The sequence below is a fragment of the Hoplias malabaricus genome, chromosome 7 (genome assembly GCF_029633855.1).
Source record: "Hoplias malabaricus isolate fHopMal1 chromosome 7, fHopMal1.hap1, whole genome shotgun sequence".
Lineage (NCBI taxonomy): Eukaryota > Metazoa > Chordata > Actinopteri > Characiformes > Erythrinidae > Hoplias > Hoplias malabaricus.
This window is the reverse complement of record NC_089806.1, coordinates 40424272-40443108: the sequence shown is the minus strand read 5'-3', so window position 1 is coordinate 40443108 and position 18837 is coordinate 40424272. Positions and strand designations below refer to the sequence as shown.

At 43.3% G+C, this 18837-nt stretch overlaps 1 protein-coding gene and 1 pseudogene across 1 annotated transcript; both read left to right on the top strand.

The window, feature by feature from the left end:
• Positions 1 to 3225: 3225 nt before the first annotated feature.
• On the top strand, positions 3226 to 4957 carry LOC136702746 (uncharacterized; annotated as a pseudogene).
• Positions 4958 to 6420: 1463 nt separating this feature from the next.
• LOC136702644 (E3 ubiquitin/ISG15 ligase TRIM25-like) lies at positions 6421 to 17015 on the top strand. The gene is made up of 6 exons (XM_066677794.1): positions 6421 to 7011; positions 7252 to 7335; positions 7480 to 7713; positions 10178 to 10334; positions 10514 to 10570; positions 16486 to 17015. The coding sequence occupies exons 1-6, from the start codon at positions 6421 to 6423 to the stop codon at positions 17013 to 17015; spliced, it is 1653 nt and encodes a 550-aa protein (XP_066533891.1).
• Positions 17016 to 18837: the final 1822 nt, after the last annotated feature.

Sequence of the window (18837 nt, the reverse complement as noted above, 5' to 3'; positions counted from 1 at the left end):
TCTGCTTGACTTTCCCTGGTCAATTTGTGGACCCCATGCAGCGTAGAGAGTAAGTCAGCTACGAATTTTGGACCAGGTCCACAACCCCCATCCTCGTTTGGCGGCGCACCAAAAACCAAGTCTACAGGAGTGCGAAGTTCTCGGCCGAACATTAATAGTGCTGGCGTAAAGCCCGTGGTCTCCTGAACCGCTGAGCGACATGCCAATAATATGGCAGGCAGTTTCGTATCCCAATCCCGCTGGTGCCTACTCGTGACCATCGCAAGCTGCGTAGCTAAGGTTCGATTGAACCGCTCCACCAGTCCGTCACACTGAGGATGAAGCGGGGTGGTTCTCGTTTTGCGCACACCCAGAACCCGGCAAACCTCGCTCATGACTTCCGATTCGAAGTTCCGTCCCTGATTGCTGTGCAGCTCTTCAGGGATCCCGAACCGACAAAAGAATTCATTCACCAGTTTATCGGCCGTAGTGACAGCGCTTTGGTCAGGCACCGCGTACGCTTCCGGCCACTTTGTGAAGTAATCCATCGCAACTAAAACAAAACGGTTACCCGCGTCAGAGAGCGGAAATGGCCCCAAAACATTGACCGCCACCCTTTCCATCGGACTACCAGATTGTAGCGGTATTAGAGGTGCCCTTGCTGGCTTGGCCGGACCCTTTTTCGCAGCGCAAACGTCGCAACAATGTACAAACATTTCCACATCCGCACGGCAACCCAGCCAATAAAAACGCTGGCGCAATCTTCGTAGAGTTTTCGTGATGCCAAAATGCCCCGAGCCTAGTGCGCCGTGAACAGCTCACAAAACCACGTCACGTAACTCACGCGGGACCACACTTTGGGTAATGCCACGCCGGTCCGCCGGATCCTCCCAAACTCGACACAGAGTGCCGCGCACCAGCTTCAAGTTCCCCCAATTTGACCGTAATGCCTTAGCAACGGGACCGAGGGCCACGACATCAGCCCAGTTAGGCACTGATGCCAATTCCAATGCCCGAATTGCCCACCCGACCTCCGGATCCGCCCTTTGCGCTACAACAAATTGCTCAATCGGCACACAAGTGACAGCATTCGGTTCGGACACGGCCAGTGCAATCGTGGCACAACGCCCGGTTTCAGCAGATTTAGCCTCGGCACGCAAACAGTACTTACACCCAGAACGCATGCACGGTCTGCGTTGCCATGACCATGCCCCGGATGGTGTTTGATTTGAAAATCGTATTCCTGTAGTCTCGTAATCCACCTCGCGAGTTGACCCTCAGGCTCACGAAATCGCATCAGCCATTGCAATGACGCGTGGTCTGAGCGCAGCAAAAATGGCGCACCATATAAATAAGGACGGAAATGTTCCAAACCCGCAACCACAGCCAATAACTCCCTACGTGTAACGCAGTAATTGCGCTCAGCTTTGTCCAAGCGAAATACGAGATGACGTGCTCAGCTCCGTCCTGAACCTGAGATAACACCGCCCCCAACCCATGGTCGCTCGCGTCTGTGTCCACAACAAAGCGATCCCCTAGCCTAGGATAAGAAGCAGCCTAGAAGTCGCTGTTTTAGTGCGCGGCGCGCCTGTTCAGCACCAGCTGACCAACAAAATTTTACGCCGCCCCTAGTCAAGTAAAACAATGGAGCCGCAATGTCTGCGAAGTTTTTTACAAATCGCCGATAATATGATGCTAGCCCAAGGAAGCTACGCACCTGTTTGACGTTGCACGGGGTTGGCCAATCGCGCACCGCCTCTGTTTTCTTGGGGTCTGTTTCAATTCCCGCCTCGCTCACAATGTGCCCAAGGAAGTTCACTCGTTTTAGCAATAGGTTGCACTTGGCCGGGTTGAGCCTTAGATTCGCCGCATTGATCAACCCAAGTACGAGTTCCAAATTAGACAATGCAGACTCAAAGTCAGGCGCATGGACCAGAACATCATCCAAGTAAACTATGCACGTAGATTTCGGAATCCCCTTCAGGACCCGCTCCATAAATCGCTCGAAAGTCGCTGGTGCATTGCATAAACCAAATGGGAGTACGGTGAATTGCCATAATTCGGTGCCGATTGTGAACGCGGTTTTTTCCTTGTCGGATTCGGCCAACGGAACCTGCCAGTACCCACTGCGCAAGTCCAACGAGCTAAACCAAACCGAACCAGACAACTGTTCCAATGAGTCATCAATACGCGGTAAGGGGTACGAGTCCAGTTTCGTCAACACGTTAAGCCTTCTGTAATCCACGCAAAAACAGCAAGTTCCATCCTTCTTCCTCGCAAGAACAACGGGTGAAGCCCATGGACTATTAGACGGTTCGATCACGCCCACCTCCGCCATCTCGCGTATTTGTTGTTCCGTGGCAGAGTGCTTCGCAAATGGTAACCGGTGGGGCCGCGCCGCCAGGCGCCGCGTCACCCGTGACAATTTTATGTTCCGTCAACCCTGTCCTAGTGGAGTCGAAAAATAGCGCAAAATAGCGAAAACGCCCCTAAAACGCTCCAGCAGGTCCCAAAGTCATTCCCCCTGTGAAACGGACAAATGTTGGTTACTACGCCTCCATAATTCCCACAATATGTTAGCTAGCTAGATAGATAGCGTATTACTTATTCACTGGGGGGGGAGGAATAACTTTTTATGATGTCTTTGACAAAAAAAAATGCTCTGGATATTTTCAGTTTATTAGTTTACCTTTTAGGTTTTACTTCATTACACTTGAAAACATTTTATAAATAACGTACTTGTTATATTTTTTTTGTACTTGTAGAATCCAGGTAACTATAAATAACATATTAATGACCCTTATTAGCATTTTAAAAAGGAAAAGGGATGCTAGTTCATGCCTATATTACAGCTTATATACTGAAACACTGTAACATTCACGTGTGTCTAGTTTTTTTGCTATTTTTCAGACCTTTAAGTTTCCTTTAGTCAGTTACTTTACAAGGTAAGCAGAAAGTTGGAAGAAGACAGGGACGTCCACATCCTGTAATGTTAATCATTAAAATTATTCAGCTCAATGGTTGTCTCCCTCAGCAACCCGCTGTGTCCACTCCCTCTGTCCCCTTCCGGCGCAATTTCCACAACGACAATCTCCCACCCACTTCTCTGCCCTTGTGACTTATGCTCTCCCACCCCCCAGCACCTTCTCATCTCTTGAGGTCAATGACGCCATAGAGTCACTCTGCACAACACTGAGCTTCTGCTTGGATGGCCTGTGCCCTCTGATTACCAGACCCGCAAGACCCATGCAGCCCCACTCGTGGCTAGCTGACTTCCTTCAATCAATGCGAACTAACCTCAGAGCTGCCAAGAGGAGATGGCGAAAAACAAAAGACCCATCACACCTGACACAACTGCAATCTCTGCTCTCAGCCTTCTCATCAAATATTACCTCTGCAAAAAAGAAATTCTACCAAGTCAAAATCAACAACGCTACTGACACTCGGAAGCTGTTTTCAACCTTCAAGTCTCTATTGAACCCTCCACCCCCTGCAACCAACCTCACTGCTGACGCATTTGCTGACTTCTTCACCAGCAAAGTTGCTGCAATTAGCAGCCGGTTTTCTGACCCTTCTACAAAGCCTCCAGCTCTCCCTTCGAATCCTCCTAAACCTACTGCTTCCCTCCCTTCTTTCACTTCTCTCACAGAAGATGAGGTATCAAATCTTCTTAGAGGCGGCCGTCCTACATTCTGTTCACTGGATCCCATTCCTACCACCTTACTGCAAACCATAGCTCTGTCCATTTCCAAACACCTTCAAGCAAGCTCAGGTAAGACCTCTACTCAAGAAACCTTCCCTTGCTCCTTCTATAGTAGAGAACTACCGACCAGTCTCTCTCCTCCCCTTCCTGTCTAAAATCATTGAAAGAGCTGTCTTTAAGCAGGCAACAAAATTAGTCTCTCAACATAACCTCCTTGACTCTAACCAATCCAGCTTCAATAGCGGACACTCAACGGAAACTGCGCTTCTGTCAGTAATCTCACAGGACGATCCTTCAATGTGTCATGGCTTGGACAAACATCAGAGCGACACCACCTCACCACAGGTGTACCCCAAGGCTCACTGCTGGGACCCCTCCTCTTTGCCTTGTACACCTCTCTAGGCCCAATCATACATTCACATGGCTTCTCCTATCACTGCTATGCAGATGACACCCAGCTCTATTTATCCTTTCCTCCAGGTGACACTTCAGTGGCAACTCGAACCTCTGACTGTCTCTCTGACATATCTACATGGATGAAGGAACATCACCTCCAATTTAATTTATCCACAACTGAACTACTGGTCCTCCCAGCCAAACAAGCTATTCTCCACAACATCAGCATCAAGCTAGAGTCCTTATCAGTGGCTCTTACCAAGGTTGTAAGAAACCTGGGTGTCATGGTTGATGACCAGCTGACCTTCACAGATCACGTTACCGCTGTAGCTCAATCGTGCCACTTCTGCCTATTCAACATAAGGAAGATGAGGCCATACCTAACTCAACATGCAACACAGCTCTTTGTTCAGACATTAGTAATCTCCCATCTTGACTATTGCAACGCCCTTCCGACAGGTCTTCCGGCCTGTGCTGTGAGACCGCTACAGATGATCCAGAATGCTGCAGCACGCCTGGTTCTCAACCAGCCTAAAAGAGCACATCTCACACCCCTATTAGTTGAGCTGCATTGGCTACCCTTAGCTGCTCGCATCAAATTTAAATCACTAATGATGGCCTTCAGAGTATTCACTGGTTGTGCTCCCATCTTCCTCAATAGACTCTTAAAACCATATGTTAGCGCCTGCCCTCTCTGTTCCTCAAAGGAGCGCCAACTAACACGGCCAACCCCCCCGTACAGGTCAGTCGAGGCTATTCTCATCTCTGGTACCACGCTGGTGGAACGAGCTTCCAAGCACTATCAGAGCAACAGGAACCCTCTCCGCATTCAAGAAATCCTTGAAGAGCCAGCTCTTCCGAGAGTATCTCTTGCACTGAAAGTCTTTCTTAATACACTTATTACAAACCGGATTCCAAAAAAGTTGGGACACTAAACAAAGTTTAAAAAAAACTGAATACTATGATGTGGAGGTGCCAACATCTAATATTTTATTCAGAATACAACACAAATCACAGATCAATAGTTTAAACTGAGAGAATGTATCATTTTAAGGGAAAAATATGTTGTTTCAAAATTTCATGGCGTCAACAAATCCCAAAAAGGTTGGGACAAGGCCATTTTTTACCACTGTGTGGCATCCCCCCTTCTTCTTACAACACTCAACAGACATCTGGGGACATAGGAGACCAGTTTCTCAAGTTTAGAAATAGGAATGCTCTTCCATTCATGTCTAATACAGGCCTCTAACTGTTCAATTGTCTTGGGCCTTCTTTGTCGCACCTTCCTCTTTATGATGTGCCAAATGTTCTCTACAGGTGAAAGATCTGGACTGCAGGCTGCCATTTCAGTACCCGGATCCTTCTCCTATGTAGCCATGATGTTGTGATTGCTGCAGAATGTGGTCTGGCATTATCTTGTTGAAAAATGCAGGGTCTTCCCTGAAAGAGATGACGTCTAGATGGGAGCATATGTTGTTCTAGAACCTGAACATAGTTCTCTGCATTAATGGTGCCTTTCCAGACATGTAAGCTGCCCAGTGATGCAGGCTTCTGAACGGAGCGTTGATACAAACTTGAGTTATCCTTGTCCTCTCTGGTCCGGATGACATGGCGTCCCAGTGCTCCATAAAGAACTTCAAATCGTGACCCATCTGACCACAGAACAGTCTTCCATTTTGCCACACTCCATTTTAAAAGACCCATAAACACATTAATGTAACTTCACATTACGTTTATTTATTTATTTTTTATGTGAAAAGTACATGCTAATTACATTACCACTGCATTAGTCTTGCTCTTACACCTCAGGTCTTGTGTTTTTGTGTCTGAGTGGGTGTCCTCCCACAGTCCAAAAACATATGTTGGTAGGTGGATTGGCTACATAAAATTGTCAATAGGTGTGAGTGAGAACGTGTGTTGCCTTGTGATGTACTGGCACCAGGTTCTGGGTGTGTTCCAGAGATTCTGGGTAGGCTCTGAACCCACAGCAATCCTGAACAGGAAGTGGTTACCGACAATGAATGAATAAGCCATGTTTTGAATTAATTTATTTCTGTTATAATAAATCTGGAACATTTTTATTTTGATCTCATTGAGAAGGACACAATTAATAAATAATTTATTCATCACAAATAAGACCTTACTTAATAAAATGTTAACGTAACATTAACCCACTTGAAAATGATCTGCTTTTCTACAGTTTGATTCCACTCTTTTTGTAATTTAACATCTCTCTCTCTCTCACCTCTCTCTGAGGTGAAGCCACACCTCAGTTCAGAGTACAGAAAACTGACCTCTAAATTCTGCTCACTCTCTCTCTCTCAGTCTGTGAGTGCAGGACAATGGCAGAGGCCAGTATTTCAGTCGATCAGGATCAGTTCGTGTGTCCAGTCTGTTTGGATCTGCTGAAGGATCCAGTGGCTGTTCCCTGTGGACACAGTTTCTGTAAGGTGTGTATTAACAACTGCTGGGATCAGGAGGATCAGACGGGAGTCTACAGCTGCCCCCAGTGCAGAGAGACCTTCACTTTGAGGCCTGTTCTACACAGAAACAATGTTATAACTGAAGTGGTGGAGAAACTGAAGATGACGGAACTCAGAGCTGCTTCTCCTGCTCACTGTTACGCTGAACCTGGAGATGTGGAGTGTGATTTCTGCACCGGGAAGAAACACAAAGCCGTCCAGTCCTGTCTGATTTGTGTGGCATCGCTTTGTGAATTTCACCTTAAACTTCATCTTGAAATTCCAGCCTTGATCAAGCACAAACTGATCAAAGCCTCCTCAAAACTACAAGAGAAGATCTGCCCTCAGCACGACAAACTGATAGAGATCTACTGTCGCACCGATCAAACATGCATCTGTTATTTGTGTACGATGCATGAACACAGAGGCCATGACACAGTGGCAGCTGTAGCAGAGAGAGCTGAGAGACAGGTGAGAGCTGCAGTCTTTCAGAATCAGTAAATATTATTGTTTAAGGAGTTTTCTCTTTAATATTTCCACTATTGGATTAACACTATTCAGTTCACATGAGGAAATGTTACAGAAATGTATATGGACTCTCTGTAATTAACCAGTGGAAACCTGTTAGTAAATGTTTTTTGTCTATAGATGTTCTTTATTTTATAAAAAAGTTGTTCATAATGTCAAAATGTTCTCAGAGTCAGTTTAAAGGAGGGGCGAGGGGAAACAGAGCAGAGAATCCAGGAGAAAGAGAAGCTGCTGCAGAAGCTGAAACAGGCTGTAAACACTCTTAAGGTGAGTAGTGAACACCCCTCAGTCACTCTCTCCTCCATTCAGACAGTGACACTGTGGACAATAAGACGTCTAGAGACACAGTAAGAGAGCGAATGACAGTTGAGCTTTAAACTGACCTCCATCTGGTCGCTGTGTGTCTAACAGAGCTCTGCACAGACAGCGGTGGAGGACAGTGAGAGGATCTTTACTGAACTGATCCGCTCCATTGAGGAAAGACGCTCTGAGGTAACAGAGCTGATCAGAGCTCAGGAGAAGGCTGAACTGAGTCGAGCTGAAGAACACATTCAACAGCTGGAGCAGGAGATCTCTGATCTAAAGAGGAGAGACGCTGAGCTGGAGCAGCTTTCACACACAGACGATCACATCCAATTCCTCCAGGTAACGACCACTGTCTGAATCACAGAGGAACTCCTTTATATTAACAACAGTGATGGTGATTTTTCTTACACAATGTTTTTTTGATATATTGCTAATTATTTACACCTCAGTAGCAATCAGTCAGTCAAATGCTCTGATGGCATAAAGAAAAAGGTTATTTTCTATAAAGGCCACAGGACTGTAAAACCCCATCCAATCATTAAGCTCTAAATGAATTAAATTATTGGACGCATTACCTATCTACACCACCCTGCCCACATGTGCAGAGATTCCACATTCACACACACACAGACAAACACACACCACTGAAAGCTGGATGAAGCACAGAGAAATGTACAACTGCTTGCACTGCTGAGCAAATAAAGAAAAGAATGATGGAGATAGAAAAGTTTAACAACAAAAAGAGGCTGAAAAAATTCAGAGGGCAAATCAGAGATAAAAACCGGCATAGTTTTCCAACGGTGAAGGAACCTGGGCATGGAGAAAGGCTGTTTTTTTTCTGGACCAATAATCTAGTTTGTATTGTATATGACAGTATATGAGTATTTACGGAGCCCCTAAAAGGACTGGGGAAAAATAAAAAAAGACTATTGATTTTGTGTTCCCTCGCAAATACTTTGTGGGCTCCGTAGTAAAGTGCTTGCTGTTGATTATGTGCTTGCTGTGGGTGTCAGGTGAACTATGGAGAAGTTCGTTGAATTTTACTTTGATCTTGGACTGAAATATAAAAACTTAGCATCTCTTCTCAGCAGAGCCACGTCTCTGTAAAAATCAGTCCGCAACGTGCCCTGAGATCTCTGTGCGTTGCGCCACTGCCTTACACCCTCCATCTTGTTACTGAACGACCGGAGTTTAGCGAGAGACTTTGCTTGGTAAAGGTTTTTCATTAAGATTCTTAGCTTGACCCCTACCCCAGTCAATAATAATAATAATAATAATAATAAAACAGCCATCCACACTTTTACTTTCTTTCACGAAGCCGCCTACGTCTCATACACCTGTTACTGTGGAGATATGTGGAGCTGCGGCGTTCTGACTACACTTTCAGGATGCTACAGAACGTATATAAACTTGTCGTTCACAACTTCCTCTGATGTGAGGCAGTTCGTTACAGATGTATGAACAATTCGCACTGGCAACAACACTGTGTGTTAGTAGAGATAAATAAATACATATATAATCTCTGTTTCAAGTGGCTGAATTTCCCTGGTAACTGCAGGGTCCTGATGTGTTGACTGAGCCACGAAGACAATTGTGTCATAAAACATTTACAAAGGAGCGCAATGTATTTGCGAGGGAACGCAAAACCATTTGGGAGGGAACGCAAAATCAATGGTCCTTTTTAATTTTTCCCCCAGTCCCTTTAGGGGCTCCAAAAGTATTTGATGTGTGTATTAGGTGATTTATTACATGAGAATGAGACATCAGGTAGGTGTTTGAAAATAGTGGATAGTTTGCACCTATCTCTCTCTCTCTCTCTCTCTCTGTCTCTGTCTGTCTGTCTCTCTGTCTCTCTCTCTCTCTCTCTCTCTCTCTCTGTCTCTCTCTCTCTCTGTCTCTCTCTCTCTCTCTCTCTCTCTCTCTCTCTCTCTTTCTCTCTATGTGACTAATCATGCAATATATGTTCATGTGCATTAGGGTAGTAGTAATAATAATAATATATTTCATGTATAAAGCACTGACAATATTAGGACACAGAACAAAACAAACAAAAAAACCATCAAAAGACACGACAATACAAAAGGGTACAAAACAGATCACACACACACACACACAAACTACATGAAACATCTGAACTACAGGGCTAGTTAAGATCGACAGTCATTGTATCAGTTTTAGCAGCTGGTGGAAATGGACCACCATGGACTCCATGGAACCAGCAGTAGCACACCTTGGTGAAGTTTTAAGGAAGTGTTTCCCCAGCCATCAACTGGAGCAGCACCAGAAAACCCTCCCACCTCAGAGCACCAGCACAGGGATGCACTCCTCTGTCGAATCAGCAGCAGCTAGCACCAAAGTTAACAAACAGTCCCTCTGGGACGTCCAGCAGCAGCCACAGCAGGACACCAAGCCCACGCAATGGCAGCAGGCTTCTCTGTCTTCAGTCCTAGACAGTGTTAATTAAACAATAAAATGACTGAACAAACAAAAATAAAACAAGTGTCAGACACGGGCAGAAGCTGCAGTCACCAGACGGACGCCAGCGTGCTATGACCCAACATTGAAGAGTGACAGACAGACAGTAATGGATTCAGAAAGAGGGCTCAAGTAGTGGGTGGGACTTAATTTGTTCATTTGTATTTTTTACAAATAAATGTACACTTATTAGTTTCTACATAATCACCTACTCCAGCTTTAAATGTTCTGTGTTCCTTTCAGTGAGGAAGGTTTTATTTTCACCAGAAATGACTATGAGGGTCTTGTGACTCTTGCTTTTATGTGAAATCAATGTTGATTTGTGCAGAGTCTGCAGGCTCTTTGTGTCTCTTCTGGATCTGAGCACCCCCCCATCTTCATCAGTCAAAATCTCTTGTTTGACGAAGTGAGCAAATCTCTCTCTGACCTTAAAAAGCAACTGGAACAATTCTGTGAAGAGAAACTCAACACAGTCTCTGAACAAGGTGAGAGTGTCCTGATGTGATGTACTATGTTGGAAATCGAGTTTGTGCACCATTGCCCTCTGTAGCTGGAAGACATCTGTAGAAATCTGTAGAGTCTGATTCACTTTCTCTAACATCGGAACAGAACAGATTCTCTATGTTCCAGCTGTTCATTCTTTTATTGTGTTGTGACTCCACAGCTGCAGCCGTTCAGATTTTACTCTCAGAACCAAAAACCAGAGAACATTTTCTACAAAGTAAGTAAAACACACACACTATTTGTTTGTAAAAAAATTGAATATGAAGATATTAAACAAGGCGGCACGGTGGTGCAGCAGGTAGGTGTCGCAGTCACACAGCTCCAGGGGCCTGGAGGTTGTGGGTTCGATTCCCGCTCCGGGTGACTGTCTGTGAGGAGTTGGTGTGTTCTCCCCGTGTCCGCATGGGTTTCCTCCGGGTGCTCCGGTTTCCTCCCACAGTCCAAAAACACACGTTGCAGGTGGATTGGCGACTCGAAAGTGTCCGTAGGTGTGAATGTGTGTGTGTCTGTGTTGCCCTGTGAAGGACTGGCGCCCCCTCCAGGGTGTATTCCCGCCTTGCGCCCGATGATTCCAGGAGTGAACATTGATTACAATAGAGCATTCATATTTCTAATATATGGGAATCTTACTCAAAGCAAAACATCAGACTTAAACAATTCAGGAAAGGGGTCTTACTGTGTTTAGTGTCAGGACTGAGGCGGACGCACTTGCTAAAACACAGTAACTTTTTATTTACAACACAAGATAACAATACAGAAACAGACTAAGATAAGTAGACAGAATACTTAAAGAGAGACCTAGACAGAGAGACTTGGACAGGAAGAGGGGGAACTGGACAGACAGGGATCTTGACATAGAAACCTAGATAGAGAGAGAAAAAGACAAAACCTAGACAGAGATCTAAACAGAGACCTAGACAGGACGACCTAAACAGATACCTGGACAAAGACTAAACAGACTAACCCAAACAAGTACATGAAGCACAAGGAAGAAACAGACAGACCAGATAGATATACACAGGGAGGTGAATCAAATAGAGTAACAGACTTGAGAACAACACGATGACAATGGTGGAATGTCCATACATACACGGAGACAAAGGGACTTATATACACAACACAGACAAGGGATACGTGGACTGATAACGAGGAGGCAGGATTATAAATGACACTGACGAGGAGGAGGAACAAAGGCGGGACATGGGCGGAGACATGGACAATAACAAACTTGTTAGAGCACATGGCAGGGAAAACCGACATGACAGAACAAAGGTGTGACATTTAGGACCTTCAAGCTTAACAATCAAATCACTGCTGACTTCAGAGTCATGTTAAAAAAAATAAACAAAGCAGGAAATTAGAGTAAAATAATAATAAAATCTTAAAAACACAACTAAAGTCACTTTGTTCTTCTGTAGATTTCTGTCGACTGACTCTGGATCCCAACACAGCTCAGAAAAACCTCATTCTGTCTCATGACAACAGAGGGGTCAGCAGCACTAAGTGTGTCCAATTGTACTCTGACCATCCAGAGAGATTTGAACACTATACTCAGGTTCTGAGTCAGGAGAGTGTGAGTGGACGCTGTTACTTTGAGGTTGAGGTGAGCAGTGATGACGGTGTTCACATAGCCGTCTTGTATAAAGAGATCAGTAGGAAAGGAGGAGGAAATAATGTTTGGTTTGGAGGTAATGATCAGTCCTGGAGTCTGAAGTGTTCTCCCTCTCTCTCTTTCTGGCACAACAAAATTGAGACTAAGATCTCAGCTCCATCCTCCTCCAGAATAGGAGTGTATGTGGATCACAGCGCAGGAACTCTGTCCTTCTACAGCGTCTCTGACACAATGACCCTCCTTCACACCGTACACACCACCTTCACTCAGCCGCTCTACGCTGGGATCCGTTTTTATTATAATGACTGCACTGTGAAGTTCTGTGATCCAATATGAACATTAGTGAGAGCTTTAATGATGGAGACTAACATCCTTCTGTTAAAGAATAGGTTCATAAACGGCTCATGGCTTTTTTCTTCTTCTGTTGTAATTCTCACCTTAATGAAACAAGTGAGGACAGTTTTTCCAAAGATCAGACTCTAAGCTTCTGTTCTAAACTACTTCTTTGTTTGTAAACAGCAAATATTTGAATGAGATTTTGATTTTGAAAACGTACAAAAAAAATCTTTCAAACCTATAGTTCTGGTTTGTTTTTGTTTTTTTACATTTTGTAACACTATGATATTGGGTTTCTGTAATTATAGTACCTGTAATTAATTATGTAACTCTATATAATCATGTAACATTGTAATGACCTGCAAATAACTAATGTCAATCACACAGATCAAAGCAACAATGCTTCAGACATCTAAGGGTTAAAGTGTTTCAGATTTACACGACTCTCTGTGATTTTGGTGATTATTCAATAATTATTCAGCTTCTCTCAGAGGTGTCACACATTCATCAGAGTAAAACGACAGGTGGAGTCCACTTCATTAAAGCTCTTTATCCACTACACGTCTTCACAGTGAACACAGAGAACAGCAGCTGTTCTAAAGCACCTTCTTCCTACAGACTTCCAGATCTTCCACAGTCTTCCCATGTCATGTCTTTAGGGTTGGGGTCCTGTGGTGTGTTCCAGGTCCAGTGCACATCTTAATATTTCTGCTGCTGTACCACACCTCACTGAAGAGCTTGAACAATCAGGTCCTGTGTTCTATAGACTATATATTCAGCTCCTCTGCTATGTGTTGTTCCTAACAGAGAATGTGTGATGTATCTGTAGGACACTGATTCTCTTCATACGTTAATAAACTAATAAATGAAACACTGCACTGTGTCTGGTTCTGATTGGATCTGTGTAGAACACAGTAGCGTCTCTTCAGGTGTCTGACTGTATTCAAAGTACATTCTCAGTAAAAAAAGGTATGATAGAGGTACATTATTGGTTACTAAAGGTATAAACACTGTAAATGAACATTTAAGGATACAACAGTGCTGTTAAAGTCCAGTTGTCTTCAAGTAGATATCTCTGCAGGCTGGAGGCCCGCAAGTGGATGGAAACCAGCAAGTTGAAGGGGTGTATGCAGCAAGTGGGCAATTTATGTTTTGTGGGAAGGCGAATGTTGGAAAAGCAGCCTTTGTGATTTGAAAAAAGGGCATAGTTTCTCTCCAACAGAACTAGGTACCCTCCACTAGTTATAGTTTAAAATTTGAGGTTACAGTGAAAACGAAATACATAGTACTTCTGATATTTTAATTATATATTTTTGGTAATCTGATTATGGAGAGGGCGGCACGGTGGCGCAGCAGGTAGGTGTCGCAGTCACACAGCTCCAGGGGCCTGGAGGTTGAGGGTTCGATTCCCGCTCCGGGTGACTGTCTGTGAGGAGTTTGTGTGTCTTCCCCGTGTCTGTGTGGGTTTCCTCCAGGTGTTCCGGTTTCCTCCCACAGTCCAAAAACACACGTTGCAGGTGGATTGGCAACTCAGAAGTGTGTGTGTGTGTCTGTGTTGCCCTGTGAAGGACTGGTGCCCCCTCCAGGGTGTATTCCCGACTTGCGCCCAATGATTCCAGGTAGGCTCTGGACCCACCGCGACCCTGAACTGGATAAGGGTTACAGATAATGAATGAATGAATGAATGATTATGGGGTGAACTGCAAACTTATTAAATCCATTAGGTCTCTCATGTCTACAGTCATTATTTTAATTTGATTACAGAACTATAGGACTGTATTATTTGTTTTAGCACAGTATTGGATTATAATCAGTTTAAATGTGTAAACCCTTAGGTAACACTATAGAAAATGGCCCACTTTTCAAATAAATATTTAAAGCAGCTCCTTTCCATTAATGGACATGGGAGAAATGGTGCTAATAATTTGCAAATAATCATAATATTCAGCAAACCTACCATGAGCACTCAGTCATAGTGGGTGTATATGACAGTAGAGTCACTGCCTGTTGCTACAAGGTGAACTTAATAAGACGGAAATTCACTGTAATGTAGTTATTGTTTAATGAATTCCAAGATAGTGGTGCAACCTTTCAGGAAAACTAAACTAAAACTAAGAATATAAACAAGCATTTAAAGAAGTTCACTGTACTTCATCTAGTTCCTTTGCGTGGTTTTAAATGATTCTTTAAAGAAGTATGTCCTTGTTGTAGAGTATTATGTATTACTCTTTGCGTTCAGATGATCACATATGCTTTGATTTGGCATCAGAACCAGGTCCTGGAACCCCCTACTCACAAAATTAGTTGAATCAAGTTTTTTTGAACAGGTAGAATAGGATCAGAGTTGGATAACACTGGCTTAGACTGTCAGAGAGCCTCCCTTTCTTCTTACCTGGATTCTGCATGTGAATTTGTAGAAGGACTATCATTCATTCATTCATTCATTCAATGTCTGAAACTGCCTATCCAATTCAGGGTCGCAGTGGGTCCAGTCCGGAGCCTAACTGGAATCACTGGGTGCAAGGCAGGGACACACCAGTCCCTCACAGGGTGACACACACACACACACACACACACTTTCACTCACACTGAGTCGCCAATCCACCTACCAACTCCTCACAGACAGTCACATGGAGTGTGGCTCAAACCCACAACCTGGAGCTGTGTGACTACATTACCTGCCGCACCACCGTGCTGCCCGAAGGGCTATCAACTTATTTTAATATAGATAATCTATTCAGTTTCATTTATCAAACACACCATATGTACAAATATTTGAGGACAAATTTGTAACGAATGTATTCTACATTAAGATGCACCCATTAATAACACAGATGTGTAAACGTGCACACACTGCCTCTCTAATCCCTGTAGAGAAATACTGACAATAGAATTGGATTCTCTGGAGTAGAGAAACATGAATCTAATGCCAAGTGAAGAATATATAGCACCCCAGCACTGAGCTGTGCTGATGAACCCATATTTACTGTCATGTCTCTTATTAGGAAGTGAGTAGTAGCCTATATGTGAGCAAACATTATCATTCTCAATACATGTGGTCTCAGTTAAATTGTTATCTCTTTATTTATTGCGAGAATTTCACATATTAAGCCAACCACAAACAAGTCTGTATGTCACATAATGCTGAAAATGTACTCCATATAATGTACTCAATGTTTACAAGATACAATATTAATACTGAAAACAAAACAGTTATTACATGGTCACCAGGCACACAGCTGTACTACAAAATACACAATAATCTAACAAAACGTCCCAAAGAACTCACTGACATTCTAAAACTATCAAACTATAAACACTGTCTGAACTGTTATGTATAAGGTGCCCTGCAGTCTAGTATCAAATTATTTCATTAATTTTGTAATGGTCGCAGTCACACAGCTCCAGGGGCCTGGAGGTTGTGGGTTCGATTCCAGCTCCGGGTGACTGTCTGTGAGGAGTTGGTGTGTTCTCCCCGTGTATGCGTGGGTTTCCTCCGGGTGCTCCGGTTTCCTCCCACAGTCCAAAAACACACGTTGCAGGTGGATTGGCGACTCGAAAGTGTCCGTAGGTGTGAGTGTGTGAGTGAATGTGTGTGTGTCTGTGTTGCCCTGTGAAGGACTGGCGTCCCCTCCTGGGTGTATTCCCGCCTTGCGCCCGATGATTCCAGGTAGGCTCTGGACCACCCGCAACCCTAAATTGGATAAGCGGTTACAGATAATGGATGGAATTTTGTAATGACTGTATATTACGATCTTCTTTGTAATATTCTGTATTTTTATTTGGAAGCGTTTTGGATTTGAAAAAATTAAAGAGTTACTGCTGATGAATCAAAATAACGTCAAGTTCATTCACATCAATATTATATTTCTCAAATGGGGAAATCTTACTCCCAAGAAAATATATATCACTCAGAAAATTCAGGAAATAGGTCTTTACTCTGTCTTGGACCTCAGCTTTTCAAGATTTACTATCAGATCATTGCAGAGTTTTGTCTGAATCCAAGAAAAAAAAGTAAGCCCAAAACAATAAGAATAAAAAAATATATAAAAAGTCAAATAATTATGGAGTTTAGTGTTTGAGATAATGACATTTCATGTTATGAAAATATGAAAAACATAAAATGTTACAACCACAGAAATATAAAAAAACATAATACTTACGTGTGCTTTGTTCTTCTGTAGATTTCTGTCGACTGACTCTGGATCCCAACACAGCTCAGAAAAACCTCATTGTGTCTGAGGACTACAGTGTGGTCAGATATTGCCAGAGTGTCCAGGTGTACTCAAAACATCTGGAAAGATTTGACTACTATTATCAGGTTCTGAGAAAGAAGAGTGTGAGTGAACGCTGTTACTGGGAGGTTGAGGTGAGCAGTCAGAACAATGTTTCCATAGCCGTCTCATATAAAAAGATCAACAGGAAAGCACAAGGTAATGATGCTTGGTTTGGAGGTAATGATCAGTCCTGGAGTCTGAAGTGTTCTTCCTCTCTGTCTTTCTGGCACAACAACATTAAGACTGAGATCTCAGTTCCATCCTCCTGCAAAATAGGAGTGTATGTGGATCATGGTGCAGGAACTCTGTCCTTCTACAGCGTCTCTGACACAATGACCCTCCTACACACCATCTACACCACCTTCACTCAGCTGCTCTACGCTGGGTTCTGCGTTCCTGCTATTAAGTTCTCTTTGCAGTTGTGTGATCCAAAATGAACTTCACTGATAGACTGATGGAGACTAACATCCTTCTGTTGAAGGATAAGTTCATAAACAGCTCATGACATTTGCATCTAGAACAAACTGATTGTGCTGTTGTTCTCAGCTTATAGAAATAAGTGAGGAGAGTCTTTCTAAATATCAGGCTTTAAGCTTCCAGTCAAAACAGTCATTTGTGTTTGTAAATAGAAACAGTACATTGAATATGATCTGATCTTAAAAACCTACAAAAACAATTTCAGTCTTATTATTTTGGCTTTTGTTTTTTTCTTTTTTTCTTTTATATTTTAACATTCCACACCATTATGAAAAAGAGAACTGGGTTCCTGTAATGGTAGTACCTGTAAATCATTATGAACTTTTGTATTTAATCATGTAACTGTAGTGAAATAATTATGCCCCAATTTGCAACGGCATAAATACATAGCGGAGTCAATGATAATTAATTATTTTTTGATTAACATTCAGTTATTTAATTCATTTTGTTAAGCTCCATGTTTGGGAGCCATTAAATCATATGTAGTGTCTTTACCTGTCCAATTTTAGCTTGGACATCCTGGTCATCATGTTAAATGACTTTACATATTATATCATAGAATTAATTATTATAAATGAATTATGGTCATTGACCCGCTGTAGGTTCTTGTCTCCAAAATTGAATCTGAACTAAAAGTAATAATCCCGTTCAAGAAAGGTGCACACACAGATTTATTAATTGTAATATCAAATAATGAATATTGATTATACATTCATATAATGAAATGGATTACAGTGATACATGAGGGAACAGGGAAATTAATATATGAGGGAATTTCTCTATGATAATTAGCCTAAATTCTAAATGGCTATAGATTATCCCAGCAAAGCATTCAGCACCAACCTCCTGAGTTATGAAAGAAATGAAACCATGAGACCTTATGTATCCCTGGAGATGGACTGGAGATAGCTGTGAGTTTGTCACTGATGCATGGTGCTTTCCTGGCGTGGACTTCCTGGAGCACTGCAGACGCAGGCTTCGTAGCATTGCAGTAGCGTTCCTCTCCTCCGTCTGGGTCAGAGACACAGCGACCACTCCATAGCTGAGAGAGCTGGTGGCAACCTGAAGGTCTCTGTGGGAATTCTCTGTCATCGCTGATCTGCCTGCTGGTGAGAAACACGTCCATGCAGGTCTCTGTTGGGCCTTTGCTCAGAAGGTAATTCTGAGGTTGCGTGTGGCCTCCTTCTCCGTCGCTGATCCTGAAGCCCTTGTCACAACTTTGAGGGTCAGAAGTTTGAGGTCTCTTGTCACGACTTTGAGAGTCAGAGGTCTGAGGTCTCCTTCATGCTCTGGGTGTGGCATTGAATTTTGCTGGAATAAGCTATAGCTCTCTTTTCTATAGTTCTCAACTAAAAATAAAAGTAAAACTTCTGGTTGGAAGTTCTGGGCTTGTTCTGTCTGGACCCTGCTTGAGGAGCACAAGACTGTTTAAGAGATAGCCATAAGAGAATCAGATGCCTGCAGAGAGCTGGAGAGCTCTAGAGACAGCCAGAGCTCTCCCTTAACTGACTACACTAGCTGAAAAGCGTTGCCCGCTGGAGGCAGTAGAGAGAAGTTCTTCCTACATTTTCTTTCTGTTTTTCTCCTGTTCTGTTCTGAGAGTGAGTTAGAGCGTGAGCCCTAGAGAGTTCTCCTTTGTTCTAGAGTCATTTCATGCCACAGGGTTTTTAACCAGAATTTAGAAAACCCTCCTTGAATACCTGATTGGTCCTCAGGGATTGAGGATTAGAGCATTACTTGCTCCTGATTGGCTGTTTCCTGTACCTTGGGGGTGACATCACA